This window comes from Solea solea, chromosome 14 (genome assembly GCF_958295425.1).
Source record: "Solea solea chromosome 14, fSolSol10.1, whole genome shotgun sequence".
Taxonomy (NCBI): Eukaryota; Metazoa; Chordata; class Actinopteri; order Pleuronectiformes; family Soleidae; genus Solea; species Solea solea.
Genome location: NC_081147.1, coordinates 8,529,945 through 8,550,291, shown reverse-complemented (window position 1 = coordinate 8,550,291; position 20,347 = coordinate 8,529,945). Strand labels below are relative to the sequence as shown.

Sequence of the window (20,347 nt, the reverse complement as noted above, 5' to 3'; positions counted from 1 at the left end):
TTATAATTTCTTTTCGAGCTTTTTGGAATCAGAAGAATTCAGACTGCGACCTCAGGAACATCATCCCCACTGTCAAGCATGGAGGTGGAAGCATGATGCTTTGGGGGTGTTTCTCTGCTAAGGGGACAGGTCAACTTCACCGCATTGAGGGACAGATAGATGGGGTCTTGTACCGTGAAATCCTGGGTGACAAACTCCTCCCAGCCAGGAAACATAAAATGGGTCGTAGATTTGGTCTTCCAGCAAAACATACAGCCACGGCATAACGAAGGGGTGGTTTAAGATGAAGCACATTAAGGTCATGGAGAGGCCTAGCCAGTATCCCCGACATGTGGGAATGCATCCATACTACCTCCCCAGGGAATACACCTCTGTGATTGCTGTGGCTGGTGCAGCGGCAGCAGCAGTAGACGTGTAGACAGCAGTGTCCACTCTGCTGTGTCCAGATTACAGACACAGCATCTCACTGCGTTTATCACCATCACTGGGGATTTAACCACACCAACCTGGACTCTGTTTTAATAACCTTCCACCAACATGTCCACTGACCCACCAGAGACAATAAAACAATTGACCTTTTGTATGCAAATGCTAGGGATGCATACACAGCCACAGTCCTCATCCCCTTGGCTTGTCTGATCACAACCTGGTCCAGCTGACTCCCAGGTAGAGAAGAGGCTTCCTGTTGCCACCCGCTCAGTGAGGAGGAGGACACAGGAGGCTGACATGGATTGCTTTGAGTCTACTGATTGGGATGCACTCTGAATGCCACATGGGGAGGACATCAACTCCATGACAGACTGCATCACAGACTGCATCAGTTCTCCCTGCCCGGACTGTCCATTGCTTTCCCAACAACAAACCTTGGATTATCAGGGATCTAAAGACTCTCCTCAACAAAAAGAAAGAGGCCTTCAGACACGGGGACCAGGAGGAGCTGAGGAAGGTACAGCGTGACCTTAGGAGAAGCTGAGGCAGAGCAAAGACACCTACAGGAGGAAGCTGGAGTCCAAACTCCAGCAGAACGACATGAGGGAGGTGTGGTCCGGAATGAAGACCATCACCGGATTCAACGTGAAGGAGAAACCGACAGAGGACTCCGTCGAGAGGGCGAACCAGCTGAACCTCTTCTTCAACAGGTTCAGCTTCCAGACGTCAACACAGCCCGCTGCTGCTGCTGCTGCTGCTGCTGCTGCTGCTGCCTCCTCCACCATCACACACATCATCTATCTGCTGCATCAAGCTCAGACTCGCCTGGATGTTGCTGGAGGCACTGTGAGAATCGCTTTCTTTGATTCCTCCAGCGCTTTCAACACCATCCAGCCACTGTTAGGCCGGCTCCATCATCGGCCGCAAACAAGACACCGTGGAAATGGTGGAGGAGAGGAGGATGCTGAACAAACTGCTTTCCATCATGGATAACCCTGATCATCCTCTCCAGCACATTCTCCAAGAGATTCAGGAAGTCATTCGTGCCATCAGCCATCAAGACTTACAACAACTCTCTGTAAAGAACTGACTGCTCATTTGCACAACTGCACATCATCTCTTCATGAGATCCTTTATGCCATTCTTTTATTAGTGCACTATTTTCTCACTGTTTTACTCCTTTTTTTGTATTGTATTGCTGCTGTGTGAAAACAATTTCCCCTTGGGGATGAATAAAGTATTTCTATTCTATTCTATTCTATTCTATCCTGACCTAAATTCTATAGAAAATCTGTGGAGGGAGCTGAGGCTTCGAGTTGCCAAGTGACAGCCTCAAAACCTTAAGGCTTTGGAGAGGATCTGCAAAGAGGAGTGGTCCAAAATTCCTCCTGAGATGTGTGCAAACCTGGTGATCAACTACAAGAAACCTCTGACCTCTGTACTTGCCAACAAGGGATTCTCCCCATGAACTTAGTAATGTTTTATAGGGGGTCAAAAACTTATTTCACTCAATGAATTGCACAATAATGTGATTTTCTTTTTGATATTCTGTGTCTCCCTGTTAAAATAAACCTACAACTAAAAGTATAGACCTTTAATTTGAACTTACAAAAACAGTGAGGGATCAAATACTGTATAAGCTCCACAGTACAGCCTTGTTTAGAGCTGCACACAGGAAGTTGTTTGTTTTACAGTATGTCAAGACAGAGGCAACACAAGCATTGAGCTAGTAAAGTGAGGAACTATTTTCAGTGACATCATTTGTGTTCATGAAGACCAAACAGACGCAGAAGAACAACTTCACCAGAGGTTACGTAGCGTGGCTTTAAGTCAAACGGCACACGTGTCGTATATTGGTATACATCATACATTTATTAGTGAACAACCCTCTCAGATCAGCCACAACAATTAAAAAAAAATATGATTGCACTACCTGGTAAAGCATAACTAGCAAGTTTCATTTAAAAAAAGTACAAATCTTAAAAATTTCAAACAGTATACAGATGTATATATAATACACTAACTAGTTATGTTAAATGCTACAAACAATATGATTCCAATGGAATGAAAAAATTATAACATTAATAAGAACCATTTCCTATATATAATATATATATTAGTTGTTTTCTCCTCCCCCCCCCCCCCCCCATACAAACATGGAAAAAAAATGAGGTAACTGTAAATGTGCAAGTACCAAAGCAAAAAAATTAAAATAATAATAATAATATCTGCCTAACACAGAACAGAACACATGCCCCTGGCTCTGTTAGCGGGTGGGTAGTCTGGTGTTCAGGCGAGGGACCCCTAGAGGCCAGGGAGAGTAAGAACAGTAAACCACTATCCCACCACAGCAAAAAAAAAGAAAGAAAAAATCATTGGTAAACATTAAATGGCATCTATGGAGCAATCAATCACAAATCCTAAATAAATTTTAGCTGCTTATTGGAACACATTTTTTTCTTCTTTTTTTTGCACCACACAAGCTGTGAGATTATTTATTGATGCTTAACAGAAAGACTACAAGACTCTATTCTCAGTTTATCATTTAAAGTTACTTCATTACCTAGATCTTAACGGGAGATTTTCTCTTTTTTTTTATCATTTATTTATGTATTTATTTAACAGGGTATAGCTGAATATTGTCAATTATATATTTACTCCAAAAAAGGTAAGAATAATAATCATAGTGCTTACATCAACATGAATTAAAAGTATCTATATGTGAACGATACATTTTAAAGATACTGATACACTGAGAGGAAGAGCCTGATAGGCACAAACAGTACTACACTGAAATAATTATGACAACACTATTCTCTCTCTTTTTCTTTTTTCCTTTTTTTTTTTTAAATCCCTTAAACTATATTGATTTTCACTGACATTGTTCAGGGGTATTAGTAGAACATGCTTTAAGAATACATGGGATCCATGACAAACTATTGCATTCACGCAGGTGAGTTTTCATACCTAAAAGCAGAACATCTAGCACCTTTTCACTATGGCTTTTGATAAACTACAGTAGTTTCAGAGCATGTTATTTTTCAGTCATTAGGGCAAATAACAGTAACACAATGTATGTAAGAATTTCTGGATTCAAGACCAGTGTTTTTTTCTTCTTCTTTTCCTATAAAATGAAGTTAGCGCAATAAAATCTTGTAGTCATTCAGTTCTATTACAAATGTGTGCAGTACAATGCATGGCAGTTATCAGCTGAGCGTTAAGATCCAAACCCCCAGAATCCAAAGCCAACTAGAGCTAAAAATCAGTTGGGATCTGGTCGACAAGCATGCATATTGTGCACCGTTAAATAGGTCCCCCACCAGATTTTGCGATATCCTCCACTATAACACACTTGGTTAACTTTTTTTTTTCTCTTTAAAAAGTCATGCAAACACCTCTGAAGTAGATTTGGGAGTGAATTAGGTAGGATAGTGTGCGCCACGGCACGTTCAGAAAACGGGATCACAACCGCTATGTCTCAACATATGGTTTTAGTACAAGAACAAAAACAAAAAAAAGTCAAACAGGTTTGAATAATACACTTGTAATGAGTTGCAGTGTACATTGCCTCTTTTCAGTGAATATTAATAACATATTTACTGATCTTTTTTTCTTGCATGCCTGTCGTTAAATGATATAATATCTACTATTTCAGACAAAACAGAATATTACCATTGATTACATTAAATTATTTATGGTCTGAGGAAAAAAACGACCAAACTAAAGTCAGATATACCCTTTTCATGGCATCCTTTCCATTTAAAATGGACTGTTCTCCTTTATTTTTTTATATATACTGAGAGGCCCTGAGTGATTTTTTTTAACATACAATATATGCCAGCGAATAGATATGTACACATAGGTTAATTCTCAAAGCTGTGGGTTAAAACTCATTAAATGGCTTCTTTTTTTCTCTTGAAGGTGGCACAGATGTCAAAGACTCACATTCACTTAAGAAACGAAACAAAAAGGACAAAAAGAAAAAAGAAAAGAGGCAAGATCCCTTCACACAATAAAGCAAAGGTTACAAATGCCTTTTAGTGCTTACTGGGGCCGCTAAGAGACAAGAGTGAATCCAGAGTCAGAGTTCGTTTGTTGCTCTTCTCCCTCCCACCCCAAATAGAACAGGTTTTTCTGTGTGTGTGTGTGTGTGTGTCTGTGAGTGTGTGAACACAAAAGCTGGGGACTAGAAGTCGACCAGTGTTTCTACACGACGACAGGGCCGTCCTGATCACAGAGGGGACAGACAGCTGGAGAGCCACCAGTGACTTCTACGAAGGGTTTTCAACATTCTTCTGTCTTCAAACGATGGAAAAGCATTGACACTGAAGGTAAACATACAGTCGCTCTTTTACAACACCGCTAACATGGCCTCAGACTGACGACCCGACCAAGTTACCAGAATATAACATATACCATACACAGACATTGTTAGTGCTCCAACTGTTTCCTTCAATGTTTTTTTGTTGTTTTTCAAAAGATAAAAGCAATAAATAAACTAAAAAAAGAAGAAGAAAGAAACTTTTTCAAACAGGTGGAAATGACAAAGTGTTTTCAGGATTAGTTATAGGTTTGTGCTTGTCAAGGTCATTAGAAGGCAGATCTGAAATCTTGAACAGTAGGCTATATCTGTATATTGATTTGGCTCACAGACGAAGAAATAAAAAGCCCAGTCTTTTCTGAAAGGGCAAGAAAATGTTCATTTGAAACTCGCCACTCACTGCACATATTGCTTTCTGCACAGGCCTCCAGAGCTCTATGGCAACAGCGTAGCCTTCAGGCGCCAACTCCCATCCTTTAACGCAGTCAGTGTGGAAACAACATGCAAGTCTTCCCTCATGGCGCTTTCTGAATAAGCAAGCAGTTCTTTTAGTTTTTGCGTCTTTGTCTTTTCTTTTCTTAAAATTTGATAATTTTGGTGGCAATGCTTGGTTAAAATATTGCTAGTCTGAATCAACAGTTCATGCAAATCCTAGCATGCTGCCCTGTATCCAGTGGTTACACAATGCATTGGGTCTGTGGACAGGACAAACACACACAATATGCACACGCACACACGTGGACACACACTTGCCAGAGGAACAATGCTGATGTGGCTGTAGCACTTGTGCAGTTATGCCAGATGACCTCAAAAAAAAAAAGAGAAAAAAAAAGACGCAGTCCATTAATCCACAACTGCTTTTGTACAGATCTGTGTCCCAGCGTGGATTATCTGGGTTAGAAGATAACCCACAGTTGCACGTCCCATAACCTCAGGCTTAACACAATATGCATTTAACCACAGCAAGGTCACACGTTCACAAAAGCATTGGCAAAAATAAAATAAAAAAACTAATCAGGGATAAAACAGTTGAAATGATCAATATATTATTGCAGAACATACATTAACAAGTGAATTTGCCCAACACCTTACACACAATCATGCATCTGTGCCGGTCAGACGTCGCCTTCCACACACAGACGCCCAATGTTGGCGTGTTCCTATAATTATCTGCTAATAGCACAAGGTGTCCAGCTTACGATTCTCCACGCTCCTGATTCGCCTCTTCCAAACGCAGGACGCCCGCTATTCACAAACACCACGACCTAATCCGTCACGGAAAAATGAAACCCTGTAAACAAAAGCAGCAAATGATGCATTGCAGGGGGGAATCTTTGGAATCTGCAAAGTGGGGGCAGAGAAAAAACTGGCTGGCGATCCCAGAACTCTGGCTCTAGGCTGCGATAGGCAGTGGGTTTCATGAGACTCAGACCATGAAGCACAGCAGAGGTACAACAGGCTCCAGAAACAATCCTGGATTGCTTATCATTTTAGGAAGGGGGGTGGGGGGGCAGGAGTAGTGGGTTGGTAAGCTATAATTTACTGGAGGACGCAGGTACGGTGGCAGGTGTCCCCAGCTTTGGGGCAGACTCTGGAGTGTGCAGGTTTCCAGTTCAGCACTCAGCTCAGAGAAAGTTCTCACTCCACCTCCCGGTGAACGTCCGAGGCATCGGCTCGACAGATGGGACAAGTGCGATTGGTCTGAGAGTGAAACACAAAGCACAAAGTGATCAAAACAAAAAAAGGCTGCTGTGTGATACAGCGCTCACATACAACAGTGTGAATGGTTCAACTTACCTTTAACCATTTATCCACACACTTGGCGTGGAATTCGTGGTTACAGGGTAATACCCGAAGTAGCTGCCTACACTCAAAGTCACTAAAGCACACAACACACCTGGCAGGACGAGAGGAAACAGTTACCGGGACGAACAATAAATATAAATATAGTAGAGTACAAGTTTGATGACAGAGGTGAGGAAGAGACTTACAGCGTTTGTTCAGATAAATGATTCTCTGAGTTGAATCTGTAGGACGGGAGTTGCTCTATATCTGCTTTTGTGAGTCCACGTGGTTTCGCTTCACCCAACCTCTCAGCCAGATTGAGTAATGCCTACACACACACACACACACACACACACAGAATGTTATTTAAATTTCAATACGAAAACTAAGACTCACTAAACTGTGACAATAGCCAGGAAATACAGAAAGAAAGGACAAACCATCCTCAGTTGAATTTACACAATGCTGTATTTTTTTCTTTTGGTCACCACAGTGGATGATCCGCATATTTCATTTAGCAGAGATTTTTACACCGGGTTTATTCAGGCTTAGAACCGGCCAGTCTGACAGTATTGCTTACCAGAGCCCCTTTTTAGACGAAGGATTCCGCATACAAATATTCTTACATTACTTCTGTAGACAAGGACCAAACAGAGGCTCAATGTGGCCTCTAGTGTGTTTTCCTCTGACCGCCGCACTGACCTCATAGTTCTCCATCTCAACATCATCCACATCCAGGTCTAGACTGATGGCTGGGCCCACTGCTGTTGGAGGCACAGGAAGCATCGACCTGAGCAGAGAAAGGGAGACGTAAACAACAGGTCAGGTTGAGTTTATTATATTATTATAAGGAGCATGTGTTCTGCAAAGACTCATAATGAACATCAGTTTCTTGTGCTGCATTTCCATCATGGTACGGCTCGCTTTGGTACAGTACAGTATGTATATATATATATATATATATATATATATATATATATGTATATGTGTATATGTGTATATATGTATACACATATATATGTATACATATATATGTATATATATACATATATATGTATATATATACATATATACACATATACATACATATATACATACATATATATATACATACACATATATACATACATATATCTATATATATACACACATATACATACATATATATCTATATACAGTATATATACACACATATATATACACATACATATATACACACATACATATATACATATATATATATATATATATATACATATACATATATATATACACACACATATATATACACATATACATATATATACACACACATACCATACTGTACCAAACTGAACTATTCCACTTGATGGACACATGGCCTAATGGTCCATTCCTTTTTAAAATACAGAGGTGTAAAAGTATAAGATGCCTCACTGACTCAGCAGCAGTGTTCTGACACATGTAGAACAATAGAAGGAATGTTTACATCCATGTCAATAACTGCGGGATTGACAGTTTGTGTGTTTTTACAGCAGGGCATCTTTACTGCAGGTACTCACAGGAAGTAGGGGAGGAAGCCTGGGTAATAAGAAGGAGGGGGTGGAGGAGGGGGGAGAGGTTGCTGCAACCGGTATCTCTGTCCGCTCACTCGTCGGGGCAACATGTGGGGATATGGCTGCAGAGAAACACACAAAGGAATTGGGTAAAATACAAGTCTGTGATTTAAGTGAATGCAATCTTTTATTGCCCTGTGTGAAGATGGAAAGTTCAACTGTTTTAGTACAAACATAAACAATGCAGTTTAACACTAATGTGACTGTTTGGGACAATTGTTTTGGTTGTTAAGTTTAAGTGTCAACGTGGCAGCTTGGGATTTGGAGTTTTTTTATGTGATGAAAATAAATGCTGTGTCACAATAAAAAAAAAAGATATTAAGTTATAACTGCCTGATCACTAGTGACGTGGGGTCCACAACAATCCAAGCATGGCTGAAAGTTTTCTGTGGAAAAGGTTTCCTAACAGAGAGATAAACTCGCAGGTTTAGCAGCGGCTGCAGAACGGGGATGGATTGATTTTTCAGTTAACATAACAAAGACAGCGCTCAAAGGATTCTTATCACCTCTGCAAACTCACATGCATCCACCAACCAAAGCTGCCACCTTGTGGTAATAGAATTTAGGTCATCAGCTCATGGGAAAAGAGCATTGAGATAATGTATGTTATGATTTGGCACTATATATATATATATATATATATATAAAAAAGTAAAGAAATACACTTATTTTGCACCAATAATTGGCTCTGCCTAGTGCTAGTTGAAACAATACTGTATGATGCCATTCTCTATAGGTGTATGTACTACAACCCCTGGCAAAAATGATGGAATCACCAGTCTTGGAGGATGTTCATTCAGTTGTTTAATTTTGTAGAAAAAAAGCAGATCACAGACATGACACAATAAGTCATTTCAAATGGCAACTTTCTGGCTTTAAGAAACACTAAAAGAAATCAAGAAAAAAAGTGGTAGTCAGTAACAGTTACTTTTTTAGACCAAACAGAGGGACAAAATGATGGAATCACTCAATTCTGAGGAAAAAATTATGGAATCATGAAAAACAAACAAATAAAAGAACACTTCAACACACCATAAGTACTTTGTTGCACCACCTCTGGCTTTAATAGCAGTTTACTCTGAGGCATGGAATTAATGAGTGACAAACAGTACTCGGGCTCCAACTTTCTCTGATTACTGTTGCCAGATCAGTTTCGCAGGTTGGAGCCTTGTCATGGACCATTTTCTTCAACTTCCACCACAGATTTTCAATTGATTGAGATCTGGACTATTTGCAGGCCATGACATTGACCTTATGTGTCTTTCTTCAAGGAATGTCTTCACAGTTTTTGCTCTATGGCAAGATGCATTATCATCTTGAAAAATGATAAGTAAGGAAAAGTGTCCAAAATGTCAACATAAACTTGTGCATTTATTGAAGATGTAATGACAGCCATCTCCCCAGAGCCTTTACCTGACATGCAGCCCCATATCATCAATGACTGTGGAAATGTGCATGTTTTCTTCAGGCAGTCGTCTTCATAAATCTCATTGGAACGGCACCAAACAAAATCACCTTGCCCAATACAGATTCGCGATTCATCACTGAATATGACTTTCATTCAGTCATCCACAGTCCACGTTTGCTTTTCCTTAGCCCATTGTAACCTTGTTTTTTTCCTGTATGTAAATCTAATTTCCTTTAGGCGATTTCTTACAGTTCGGTCACAGACGTTGACTCCAGTTTCTTCCCATTTTCTCTTTTCAAGACATATTGCTTTAAGTTATTAAGTCTTGACGCTTTGATGTCTTCCTCGGTCTACCAGTATGCTTGCCTTTAACAACCTTCCCATGCTGTTTGTACTTGGTCCAGATTTTAGACACAGCTGACTGTGAGCAACCAACATCTTTTGCAACATTGCATGATGATTTTACCCTCTTTAAGGAGTTTGATAATCCTCTCCTTTGTTTCAACTGACATCTCTCATGTTGGAGCCATGATTCATGTCAATCCACTTGGTGCAACAGGTCTCCAAGGTGTGATCACTCCTTTTTAACTGCAGACTAACAAGCAGATCTAATCTGATGCAGGTGTTAGTTTTGGTTAAGAAATTGTGATGAGGGTGATTCCATACATAATTTTTCTCCCTCTGTTTGGTCTAAAAAAGTAACTGTTACTGACTACCACAAATTTTCACAAGTTTTCTTGATTTCTTTTAATTTTTCTTAAAACCAGAAAGTTGCCATTTGAAATGACTTTAGTTTTGTGTCATGTCTGTGATCTGCTTTTTTTCTACAAAATTAAACAACTGAATGAACAAGACTGGTGATTCCATCATTTCCAAAACCCAGGAGGTAGTGAAGAGAATCACAGAACCACCCGACCCGCGTTTGTGCCGAATAAAGGTTCGCATTCGTCTCGCGGTCGTAGGCTTTCAGCCGTGCTGTCGCTAAATACATCAGACCCCTCAGTCAAATGATGATATTTTAGACACTTTCTTGCCAAATGTTGGAGATTAACCCATGTTTTCAGGTTTGTTAAGTCTTTTTACATGATCTACAGTTCGGCATTGTTCACTTTTATTCTTGTGCCTCTTCCTGTGACGGCACTCTGAAGACGTCAGATGTGCCAGAGAATCGTGATCTCAATTCTAAGCAAAAAAAAAACGGGATTCATGTATTTTTCCAGAATCGTGCAGCCCTAGTTTGGTCCGTTAAATGTCAGTAATCAGTGATCAGTGTTTACCAATCCTGGTAATAATGATGTTCTCGAATGTTAGTTCTGAAAACTGAAATTATACAGTTGTAATTCTTTGTTATATGGAGCAAAGAAACCTGTATTTGTGTTTAACAGGTAACAATTGGCTTTATTCACCCTGATTTCATGGTAAATGCATCATCAAACCTAATTCAACTGTCTATTTCTCAGAGAAACGTGTTTTTGTCTTACCACTCCGAAGGGAAGCTCCTGATGCAGAGGCTCTTGAGGAAGGTACTGCAAGGGCAGAGAAGGAGGCAGCGCTGGTGGGTGAAGAGAAGGAGGGTAGGAGAAGGTCCCTAATGGGTGCTGGTCCCCTCTTAGGTCAACTTCATTCTCTACCCTCTGTAGAGGCTGACAGGGAAAATAATTGCCTTTGAGACTCACAAGATCACAAGATACACATACATGTTACATAAACGTGTCATATATATATATACACACACACACTCACCATGCGTGGGTGCTGAGGCTGTAAAGGGACAAACTGGCTCAAAGGAGTAAGGTGCGGAGGCTGGTGGGGGGGTACAGATGGGGTCGGGTGCAATACAAAATGTTCGCTGGAGATCAGCGGTGGAAAGGCTTGATAAGACACTGGCATATGCTGCATGGTACATGCCTGTATGAGCTGAAGGAGGGAGAAAGGACAATACAGAAGAAAGGACAAAAATGGATACAGGTCAATTATTTCTTTCAAAATCTCTTCATGTCAACAATCAATCTCATCCTAACCACAGTAAATGAGCTTATTTCTATTAACAGTAAGGTAGTTAACAATGATAGCATGTTGTATGTGTGGACTTAAACACAACAAAACCATAACCATATTATGATCCTGAACTCTTGCTGACAAACTAAATGTCACAATAACATAATTACTGTTGATGATAATAACTGTGCCAACACTGAGACTACATTATGAAATTTCTAAAGTCATAAACGTGACATATTGCATGGCTGGTATGGTGTGCTACATAGATGCCACTGACATTTGAGCTCTTCCTTTTCAAACTCACAGGAGGAGGAAGGCAGCAGAGCAGAGAGAGCTGTCCGCTGAACATTACCGAGCATGCTGGGAGCTGCTGAGTGTTGCACCCTGGAAGGGGCTGCCCGGTGTGGATGGGAAACCCGTGGGTCGTCACCGTCGTAACAGTGTATGATATTGGAACTGATCCCTGGTGCATCTTTTGAGGAGAGTGGGAGGGGAGATGGGGTGACTCCACAGTGTAAAACAGAAGCTTTTTTGCACGTCTTAATTCTGCACATTTTGGTCAGACAAAATCAGTCGGCGTATGATTATTTACCCACCAGGCTGTTCTGGCTCTCTTACCTGCTCGTGTAGATCCACCATGATGGGACTCTGCTGGGGCAGGTGAGCAGCAGGGTGAAGCATGCGTGGTGCTGTGCTGGTGTGGCTGTATTGTCTGGATTCATCTAAAGGAACCTGTTGGTGATGCTGGGAGAAAAGCAGATGATGGAAGTTCTCATCCTGGACCAGGGAAGTGTGCAGCACAGGTCTGTCTCTTCTCCCCCACTGGCGTCTCACTGGTGGGCTACACGATGATATAGAAAACAATGAATCACTGGCAGAGAATGTTCAATATCATCATCTATCTAGATAAATGGACAGTGTACAGTTTCTCTAAAAAAGTGCTTTTCATGGTGGACATCTTTCTGTATACAGATTGTCAGATACAGATTGTCATCAATCTGTATCTGGATCACCAACTTAACATATATATATATATATATATATATATATATATACATACACATACACATATACATATATATATATATATATATATATATATATATATATATATACACATACATACACATATACATACATATATATATATATATATACACACACATACACATACACATATTTATTTATATATATATATATATATATATATATATCTTCCTCATAACTCATAACCTACATCCCTGGAAAATTGCATCAAAATATGTCCTTTAGTTCAGGAGTTAAACTGATCACAAACAAACACAAGCTTTCCCATTTTCATGCTGGCTAACTGTCACATTGTCTTGACTGACAGAGTGAACAGAGCCATTGTTAATGTTATTGCACATATTTGTTTCTGCTAAAAAACACATCTAATAGGTCCATTGCCTGGGTGCTTAAAAACACTGCTTTCCTTTTCTGCCATACCAATGACCTGAGTCACACACAACGCTGACTGATTTCTTTCATGGTCTGACAGTATTCCTAACAAAATAAATATGTCTGTAGGAAAGAAAAAACATCTTAAAACAGGAAAAACAGCAGACATTTTACCTTCTCCTGAGATGCACTGGGGCGTTGCAGGGCTCTACAAGGAACCTCCTGGGGTTTAAGGGGGCTGTTGGTGGCAGCCTATTTACTGCTATTTCCCATGGTCGCATTGGTGACGTCGTGCAGACGAGTCACGCTCTGGGAAAGGAAACCGTACAGTGGAGGCACTTTTATGTTGCCTCTGATTGTCTCAACCCTGCAATGAAACACACAAAATTGACAAATTAACAACCATCCTTCTTTGTTTGCTACTTAGACCCATCATCAATAAACTGAGAACACCATCGTTCAGCCATTATGGAAAATTAAAGCATAATTTAAACCATAGTTTAGCAAAATAATTGTGCCAGTTATGTGTACAGCTCCAATCACACACTCCAGTGGGATGAAACCTGATGTTAAAAATAATTATTTCAGTATATGGTCATAAAAGAAGGGTTGAAAAAAAGATTTAGTTGGTAATTTCTCTCAGGAAAAGTAGAGGTATTGAGTCAACACTTTGTTAATTAGGTTATAAATCAAACACTGCAGTTTTCAATGTGCCATGTCATACACCCCCCACCCCACAAATTCAGAATATAAAAGGCACAGTGAAAATATTTCCAAACTTGTGTTTTACTGAAGCAGATGTTGAGCATGTGACTATGTTTTTGTTTCAATGAATCACACATTTCACCATTAAACTCGGATTTCGCCGATGTCCTTCAGGCTTCTTAGATTTTCTTTCAAAAGACCTGGTTTGCAAACACTATACTTAATAACGAGCATCAACCAGCATCTCACCATTTGGATGGTGTGTTTGCTTTGTCTACTCACATGGACATACAGGAAGTGTGTGAGACGAGCCCAGATGCTCTCTGACACTGAAATCTGCATGTCCAAAAATACTCCCATGTCCCATTTCATTCCACGCTTCATTTTCCCTCTTGTGAGATGACATTTGCCTCCTGTGATTGGCGCTCTGAATGTATTGTGAGTTGCTGCTTTGCTGATTAAAAATACAGAGGAGGAGGTCTGTCCACATTTAAAACATGTATAAGACAGTTTCCATTTTTAAGAATAGATGTTGTCTGAGGATTAGACACATCAAGATATAATGACTTTATGGCTTTCTGGCCATTTTAGAATACATTTCAACCTCTTTAAAAAATATATATATAATTTTTAGGCTCTCTATAGCAGCGATTTCAAAGTCAGGGTTGGTAAATGTGTAGTGTGGTGAGGAGGGGGCCAGTTATGTGAAAAAAGCCCCACCTTTTGCGAACAAAAATCAGGGTGGATGATATGAGCTCAAAAAGATATCACAATATTCCAATATTGTGAAATGGTAAAAACATATACATGATGAAAAATTAATATGCAAGTAAAAGAAACAAAAATAATTACAACTTGACATTGAGCAGCTTGGTGTGTATGACAAGTGTAAGACATCTATATGTCTATAGTCTCTGTCCAGCATATACTGTACACCTCTCACCTTTGTTTCAGTGACAGGTCTCCCTGATTTTAATTCTACTTTTTTGCTTTGACACGCCATGTTACTTTCATTAAACAAATGAATTTAACCTCTTCATTCTAAATGTATAATTGTATTTATTCTGCTGATATGTGTTGATATGGTGAAGTGCTTTGTCATGTGAATACAACAGTTGTTGATGTTATATTATGTTCGTTGTTATTATTATTAGAAGTTATCATCAACGGAAAACAAACAACAGCTTGATTTCTGTTGCGGTTCTCTAATTTGACAGGTTAAGACCGTTAAATGAATACACGACATATCTAATAAAGAGAAAACACACTCAATATAAAAACCTCCCCAAAAAGGTTAAAATAATTTATTCAGTTTTCAAATAAATGTATAATTACGATATCTTATTCAGGAACATAATATGCAGGGGTCGCTGTAGTCTGCTTGAACAAAAACATGGAAAGCCATGTGCTCAAAGACAAAGCAACAACAAAAGATATGGTAGGTCAAGCACACCGCTCGCCACCATTCCGTTTAGGAGGCCACGGCACACTTTCACCGTTCATTACAGACGTTATACAAATGAAGCCGTGGGGCCAAGACACGTTATCGCCGTGGAAGTCGTTGCTTCTTCGCTGCCAGAGACGTTCCAATGCCCCCTGTTGAGGGGGAGCAGCTAACTTTAGCCGTGCTAGGCTAACGCTTTGTCCAAACACAGCAGGGCTCAACTGCGGATCCGTTAACACGCCGTTTAGCACGCATGCTAGTGTGTGCTCAGTGCACTTGCCCCAGTCTCCACTGCGCCATTGTAACCATGTAACTAACACGTAACTAACACGTAACTAACATGTAACTAACACGTAGCACACACACACAACTGAACGAAGACATTTAGCAGCGAGAGTTGGCCACATCTTACTTTGTTTGCTAGTTTGCTCGGTCGGTGTGAAGGGGAAATGTCAGGTGTTGCCGCTTCAGAGACGTCGTTTCCCATCAACTTATCCTCCCGTGTAACCGCAGAGAGACGAGCACCATAAGACACGGACGCAGAGCGACTAGGAATCCGCTGCTGTTTCCTCCGACAGATTCTCTTTTGACAATGTCCCCGACGGACGCTTCTATTAGCTTGCTATCGCTAACCAGCTAACACAACGCCCCCAGCTGCTGCACATAGATTCTGTTTTTGCTCCAGAAATAAAAACAAACTCAAATATCCAGCGGGTTCACGGCAGCGTTCACCTCAGTGCGAGACACCGTTATACGTGCGGAACAACATTAGCAGCACAGCAACAGAAAACAGTGCTTGGCGCGTGTGTGTGCCTTGAAATGCATTGTTATGGCGAAACCACGCCCCGCTGTGCGAGCGACCAATCAGCGCGGAGCAAACACAGACGGCAGCCAGCCAGACAGTCAATGTATCAAAACAAGCAATTCCTGTTGTTATGAGTAGTTTATAAACAATAGGCCCCCTGAGTGGTTACAAAGACACCAGTAACTACTGATACATGATTTAACCAAACATCCACAATCCTGTCACACATTTATAATGAATCAAAACTTTGTCTCATGTGCTTACTGTATCTTGTCACCTGTAGCAAAGTCAGCTTTTGCTCTTTAAAACAAACAAAAAAACAACAACAACAACAGATACCAGAAGAAAATAGAGAGAGAAGTAACAGGGTTTGATTTTCACCTTAAACCATATTAAAGTAGACTTTTAAGGTACTTTTTAGTGTTTCACCCTTGCACTCTACTACAGTTAATTGTAGTTAATTAATGCCTGTTGTTTTCATGTGAAGTCTTGACAGACTAAATAATTTTTATAAAAAGTGGTGCACTGTTATAGATGGAACTATCCATCGGTGTATAAGGCAAGGACACTATAGCTCCATCTAAATTACATAAAATATACATAAAATAAGTGCTTGTAAATGAGAATAGCAATAACTTTGTTTATAGCACCATAAAACAAAATACAGCAGTACAGTGTTAAATATATGCAAGTAGTAAAAGACCAAAAATGCAAACATGAATTAGAACAAAAATAAAGGTTTCTCACAAACACCAAAAGTCCTTAAAGTAATATTAAAGCACCAGTTGTGAATTTAAGGTGGAATTGTGTTCATATGGCAGAAATACATTTAAGATACAATAATATTACTGAAGTGTGTACATTGCTGTTGTTGTTGTTGTTTTTCCAGAATGAGCCTTTTATATTCATATCAGGAGAAGGGTCAGCTCTACACAGGACACCATTTTGGACCACCATGCTTTTGTACAGTAGCCCACAAAGGACAAACTAAACACTCAGAAAGGAAGGGTGAGGTGAGGGACATTCAGCTACAACTTTCAATTTGAAAGTGTGTTTTGGTTTTTAATGCTTTGGTTTCTTTATGAAAGTATTATTTTGAATACAGGAATCAAATACAAGTTGTTTATTGTTGTTTGTTTAAAAACAAAAACAAATGTTTTTGATAGTTTTTTTTATTTCAAACACATGTGCAACATTAACCACATTTAACACATTTACATCTTGTCACATGTTTGAAAAGGAGTAGGCAGAAGTATAAACTTATGTACCTACCCCAATCCTATTACACACAACTCAATTTAGTGACTACATTTTTCCATCACCAAATATTTTATATAATGTTTTACAACACAACAATATGTCTGTCTTTAAACACAACCATTTCCATTACTATCCTGGATTAAACTGCTGTTCTTCATCCTTATATTTATTTAAAATTTGTATTTTGTATATTTTTTAATTTATGTTTTTACTTTGCTTTAATTCATCTGTTTGACCATAATTTAAGCCCCAAGATTGAAACACACATACTTTTTAAAGTTGTCCTAGCACGCTGCTTTTTTAAATTTAGTTTCCCTCTTAAATTATATCCCCCTTGTCTGTCTGATAGAAATGTCTTTGTACTGTAGTTACTTTTACCTAACTCTGTCATTATAAGCAGAATATGATGTTGTCATTAAAAGTGTCCACAGGAGAAAGGAGAAAGATCAACCTGCAAAGACAACATTAGTCAACCAAAAGTATTTTTTAAAGAATTGTTCAGATTTGGGGCATTTCCCTCCCCTTCCCAATGTTTAATTATTAGTGGATCTTTACTGTAGCTCTGCCACTGTCACAGGAGGCCACAGTGTCCTACTGTAGCCTCTACTCTACAGCTGCTTATGTAACAGTGCACTTGCATGATCAAGTGAGAAACATCCATGGGAGTTGTTGTTCATGTGAGAATGCAGGACCGTTAATGTGGCTGTGCTGTCTGCTGTGATGCTGCACCTGATAATTATGAATTATTGGGCCTTAAGGATTATATATAAGGCCTGTTTTTTTTAGTGAGAGCTAATAAACACTTATCTCAGTGTCAGTCAGCACCAGCAGCAATGGACTATATTTATTAAAACTAGTGAAGTCATCACATAATAGAGGTGGTCTCGAGGAGGAGAGGAGCGGGGCTTTTGCAACACACACTAAATGTAAACATTACAACATCGCACTCGGTAGCAGCAAAACAAGGAGGGGCTGGAGGTTGAGCAGCAGGATGACAGACCCAATAACCCGCTTAAGCACATCCTGTAAACACGCAGCGACATGATCGCGATCAGTAACAGCAGCACGGATGCACTCACCTGATTGTTAAGATGCAAACATCTGATCCTGCTGATATTTCCCTCACGTATTGTTCACATTTCGTCAGGCTAAGTGCGGCAACCTACGGTCAGCTGTTCCCGTGTGGAACATTCCGTGGGTTTCACCACTGTTGCAGAAAAAGGTGCTGAACATCAGACTGTCCTGTTACCACGACATTCTGTCCACGCGTGACGTGGGTTTGTTGCTTTACAGCGCGGCGGGTATTTCCGTAATGACTCTGTGTTTGGTTTAAGGAAAGATAGAGCAGCTCCACAGTTGTTTTGGGTCTCTGCACTTCCCTGTTACACCCCCATTTCTGCGCATTTCGATAGCGGAGAGCAGACGCTGGGCTGCCATTTTACCGCAATGCACAGAATAAAGGCGCCAGTCTGAATCGGAAGAGAACTTTGTTTTTCTATATCAAAATAAAAAAGTGCTGATGTTATATTGACACTGACATGAGACAAGATGTCATCTTAGATTTGGTATATAGCAATACGCAGGGCCGAGCACACACACACACACACACACACATACACACGTGTAAGTGTGTGTAAGTAGCTAATAAAACGCAATATGTTAGTCTATGGAGGCAGAGAAACAATTAATTAATCAGTCAATCCAGGAATAAATAAATGCATAAATGAATACATAAGAAAAATATACAACAAATACAGGAATGAATAAATACTTTTAAGAAGTGTATTTGTGAATGTTTTTTTCTTATTGCCGACTTTCAATTTAGTCTTTCATTTATTCATTAATTTTTGCATTTATTTATTAATTTGTGTATTTATTTCTGTATTTATTTATTAAAATGTAATTTATCATCCTCCATAGTCGTCAACAGTGTTTATAACACAAGTTTATAACACAAATATGGACACTGCGAGCTAAATTTGCAAAAAAAGGGTGTAAAAAGTAATAGTAGTAAAAAAATGTAGGTATATAATCTAAAAATAATAGTGGTAATAAATAATAGTAAATGGTAATAAAATAATGTGACGTCTGAACTTCCACACACACTCACGCACATTTATTTTTTTCTGTTGTAACTATAATATTATTATAAGATATTTAGGATATTAAATTAGATACTCATTATAATACATGAAACTGACATAAAATGATATACTATACGGTTACACGGGAGGATATACTATAACAATACATCGAATATAGTTGGACTATAAACTATATACTTTAAACTCCATATTTTCTTCAGTATTTTCACTTTATGTGTTCCAATAAAGTGAAATAATTAAAATGTATGGTCATTATAGCATTGGTAAAACTAACAAATCTTATTAATTAGATTTTTTTTAAAGGAAGTAGTGTTGACTGCCCTTTTAGTTTCATTCTCCTGAAGAGACTCAACTGGACTACTACGAGTCAACCGTTTGCACTTGCAAAGCAGTGCGCAATTGGTCTCAAGTTTACGGTAATTGCACAAATGGGTAAGCGTCTCTTAAATACGGAACCGACTTAACTGAAGGTTATCACATCAGTCACTGAATCAACAGGACAATGAGATAAACATAATGTATGCATACACATTTAATACACTATATTTACTGCAAATCTAAAGAAGGAGCACTTCCGGTTTCCATAGAGAAGAATGTAGTTGTTCTTACTCTGACTGTATGTATATGGAGTATATAGAGTAGGCTGTCATGTGACACAAGTTATACTGATTTAGTATAATACTGCATGTGTAACAGTTTAGAAATAACCTGGTATCAACTTGTACAAAATTGATGTGCTTGTCTTGCATAGAAATAGCTGTAGTGCCACCTGGTGGCCCAATTACACAACTGCGTTACTGTACATAGGTACAGTTTTTAACACTTAGTTGGAAATACTACTTACATGTAGATTAAAAGCTACTTTTCATGCCTTAATATTGGCTACTATGACAATTACATTATTTTTGTGTCTTCATATTGTATGACTTTTTCAATGTCCCATCATTCTAATACACATGTAATAACCCGATATTAGTCTTAGCAATTCTGATATTTTATGACATTTTAATATATGAAACCCACCATGACAGTTTTATTCCTTACTGTGATTTTTGATATTGTTATCAGTA

The 20,347-nt window shown here is 39.2% G+C and overlaps 1 protein-coding gene across 3 annotated transcripts; it reads right to left on the bottom strand.

The window, feature by feature from the left end:
- Positions 1-2,278: 2,278 nt before the first annotated feature.
- On the bottom strand, positions 2,279-18,579 carry rnf44 (ring finger protein 44). Of its 3 annotated transcripts, none has more exons than XM_058649821.1 (11): positions 18,252-18,579; positions 13,133-13,325; positions 12,158-12,380; positions 11,844-12,011; positions 11,282-11,455; positions 11,020-11,181; positions 8,077-8,192; positions 7,238-7,325; positions 6,742-6,863; positions 6,548-6,647; positions 2,279-6,451 (listed from the first exon to the last, which is right to left on the bottom strand). In XM_058649821.1, the coding sequence occupies exons 2-11, from the start codon at positions 13,237-13,239 to the stop codon at positions 6,389-6,391; spliced, it is 1,323 nt and encodes a 440-aa protein (XP_058505804.1). In that variant the 5' UTR covers positions 13,240-13,325; positions 18,252-18,579; the 3' UTR covers positions 2,279-6,388. The 3 variants fall into 3 exon arrangements, with proteins under 3 accessions (XP_058505804.1, XP_058505803.1, XP_058505805.1); XM_058649820.1 differs by lacking the exon at positions 18,252-18,579 and adding an exon at positions 15,520-15,932; XM_058649822.1 differs by lacking the exon at positions 18,252-18,579 and adding an exon at positions 15,520-15,931 and having other exon boundaries at positions 11,892-12,011.
- Between the last annotated feature and the right edge of the window lie 1,768 nt (positions 18,580-20,347).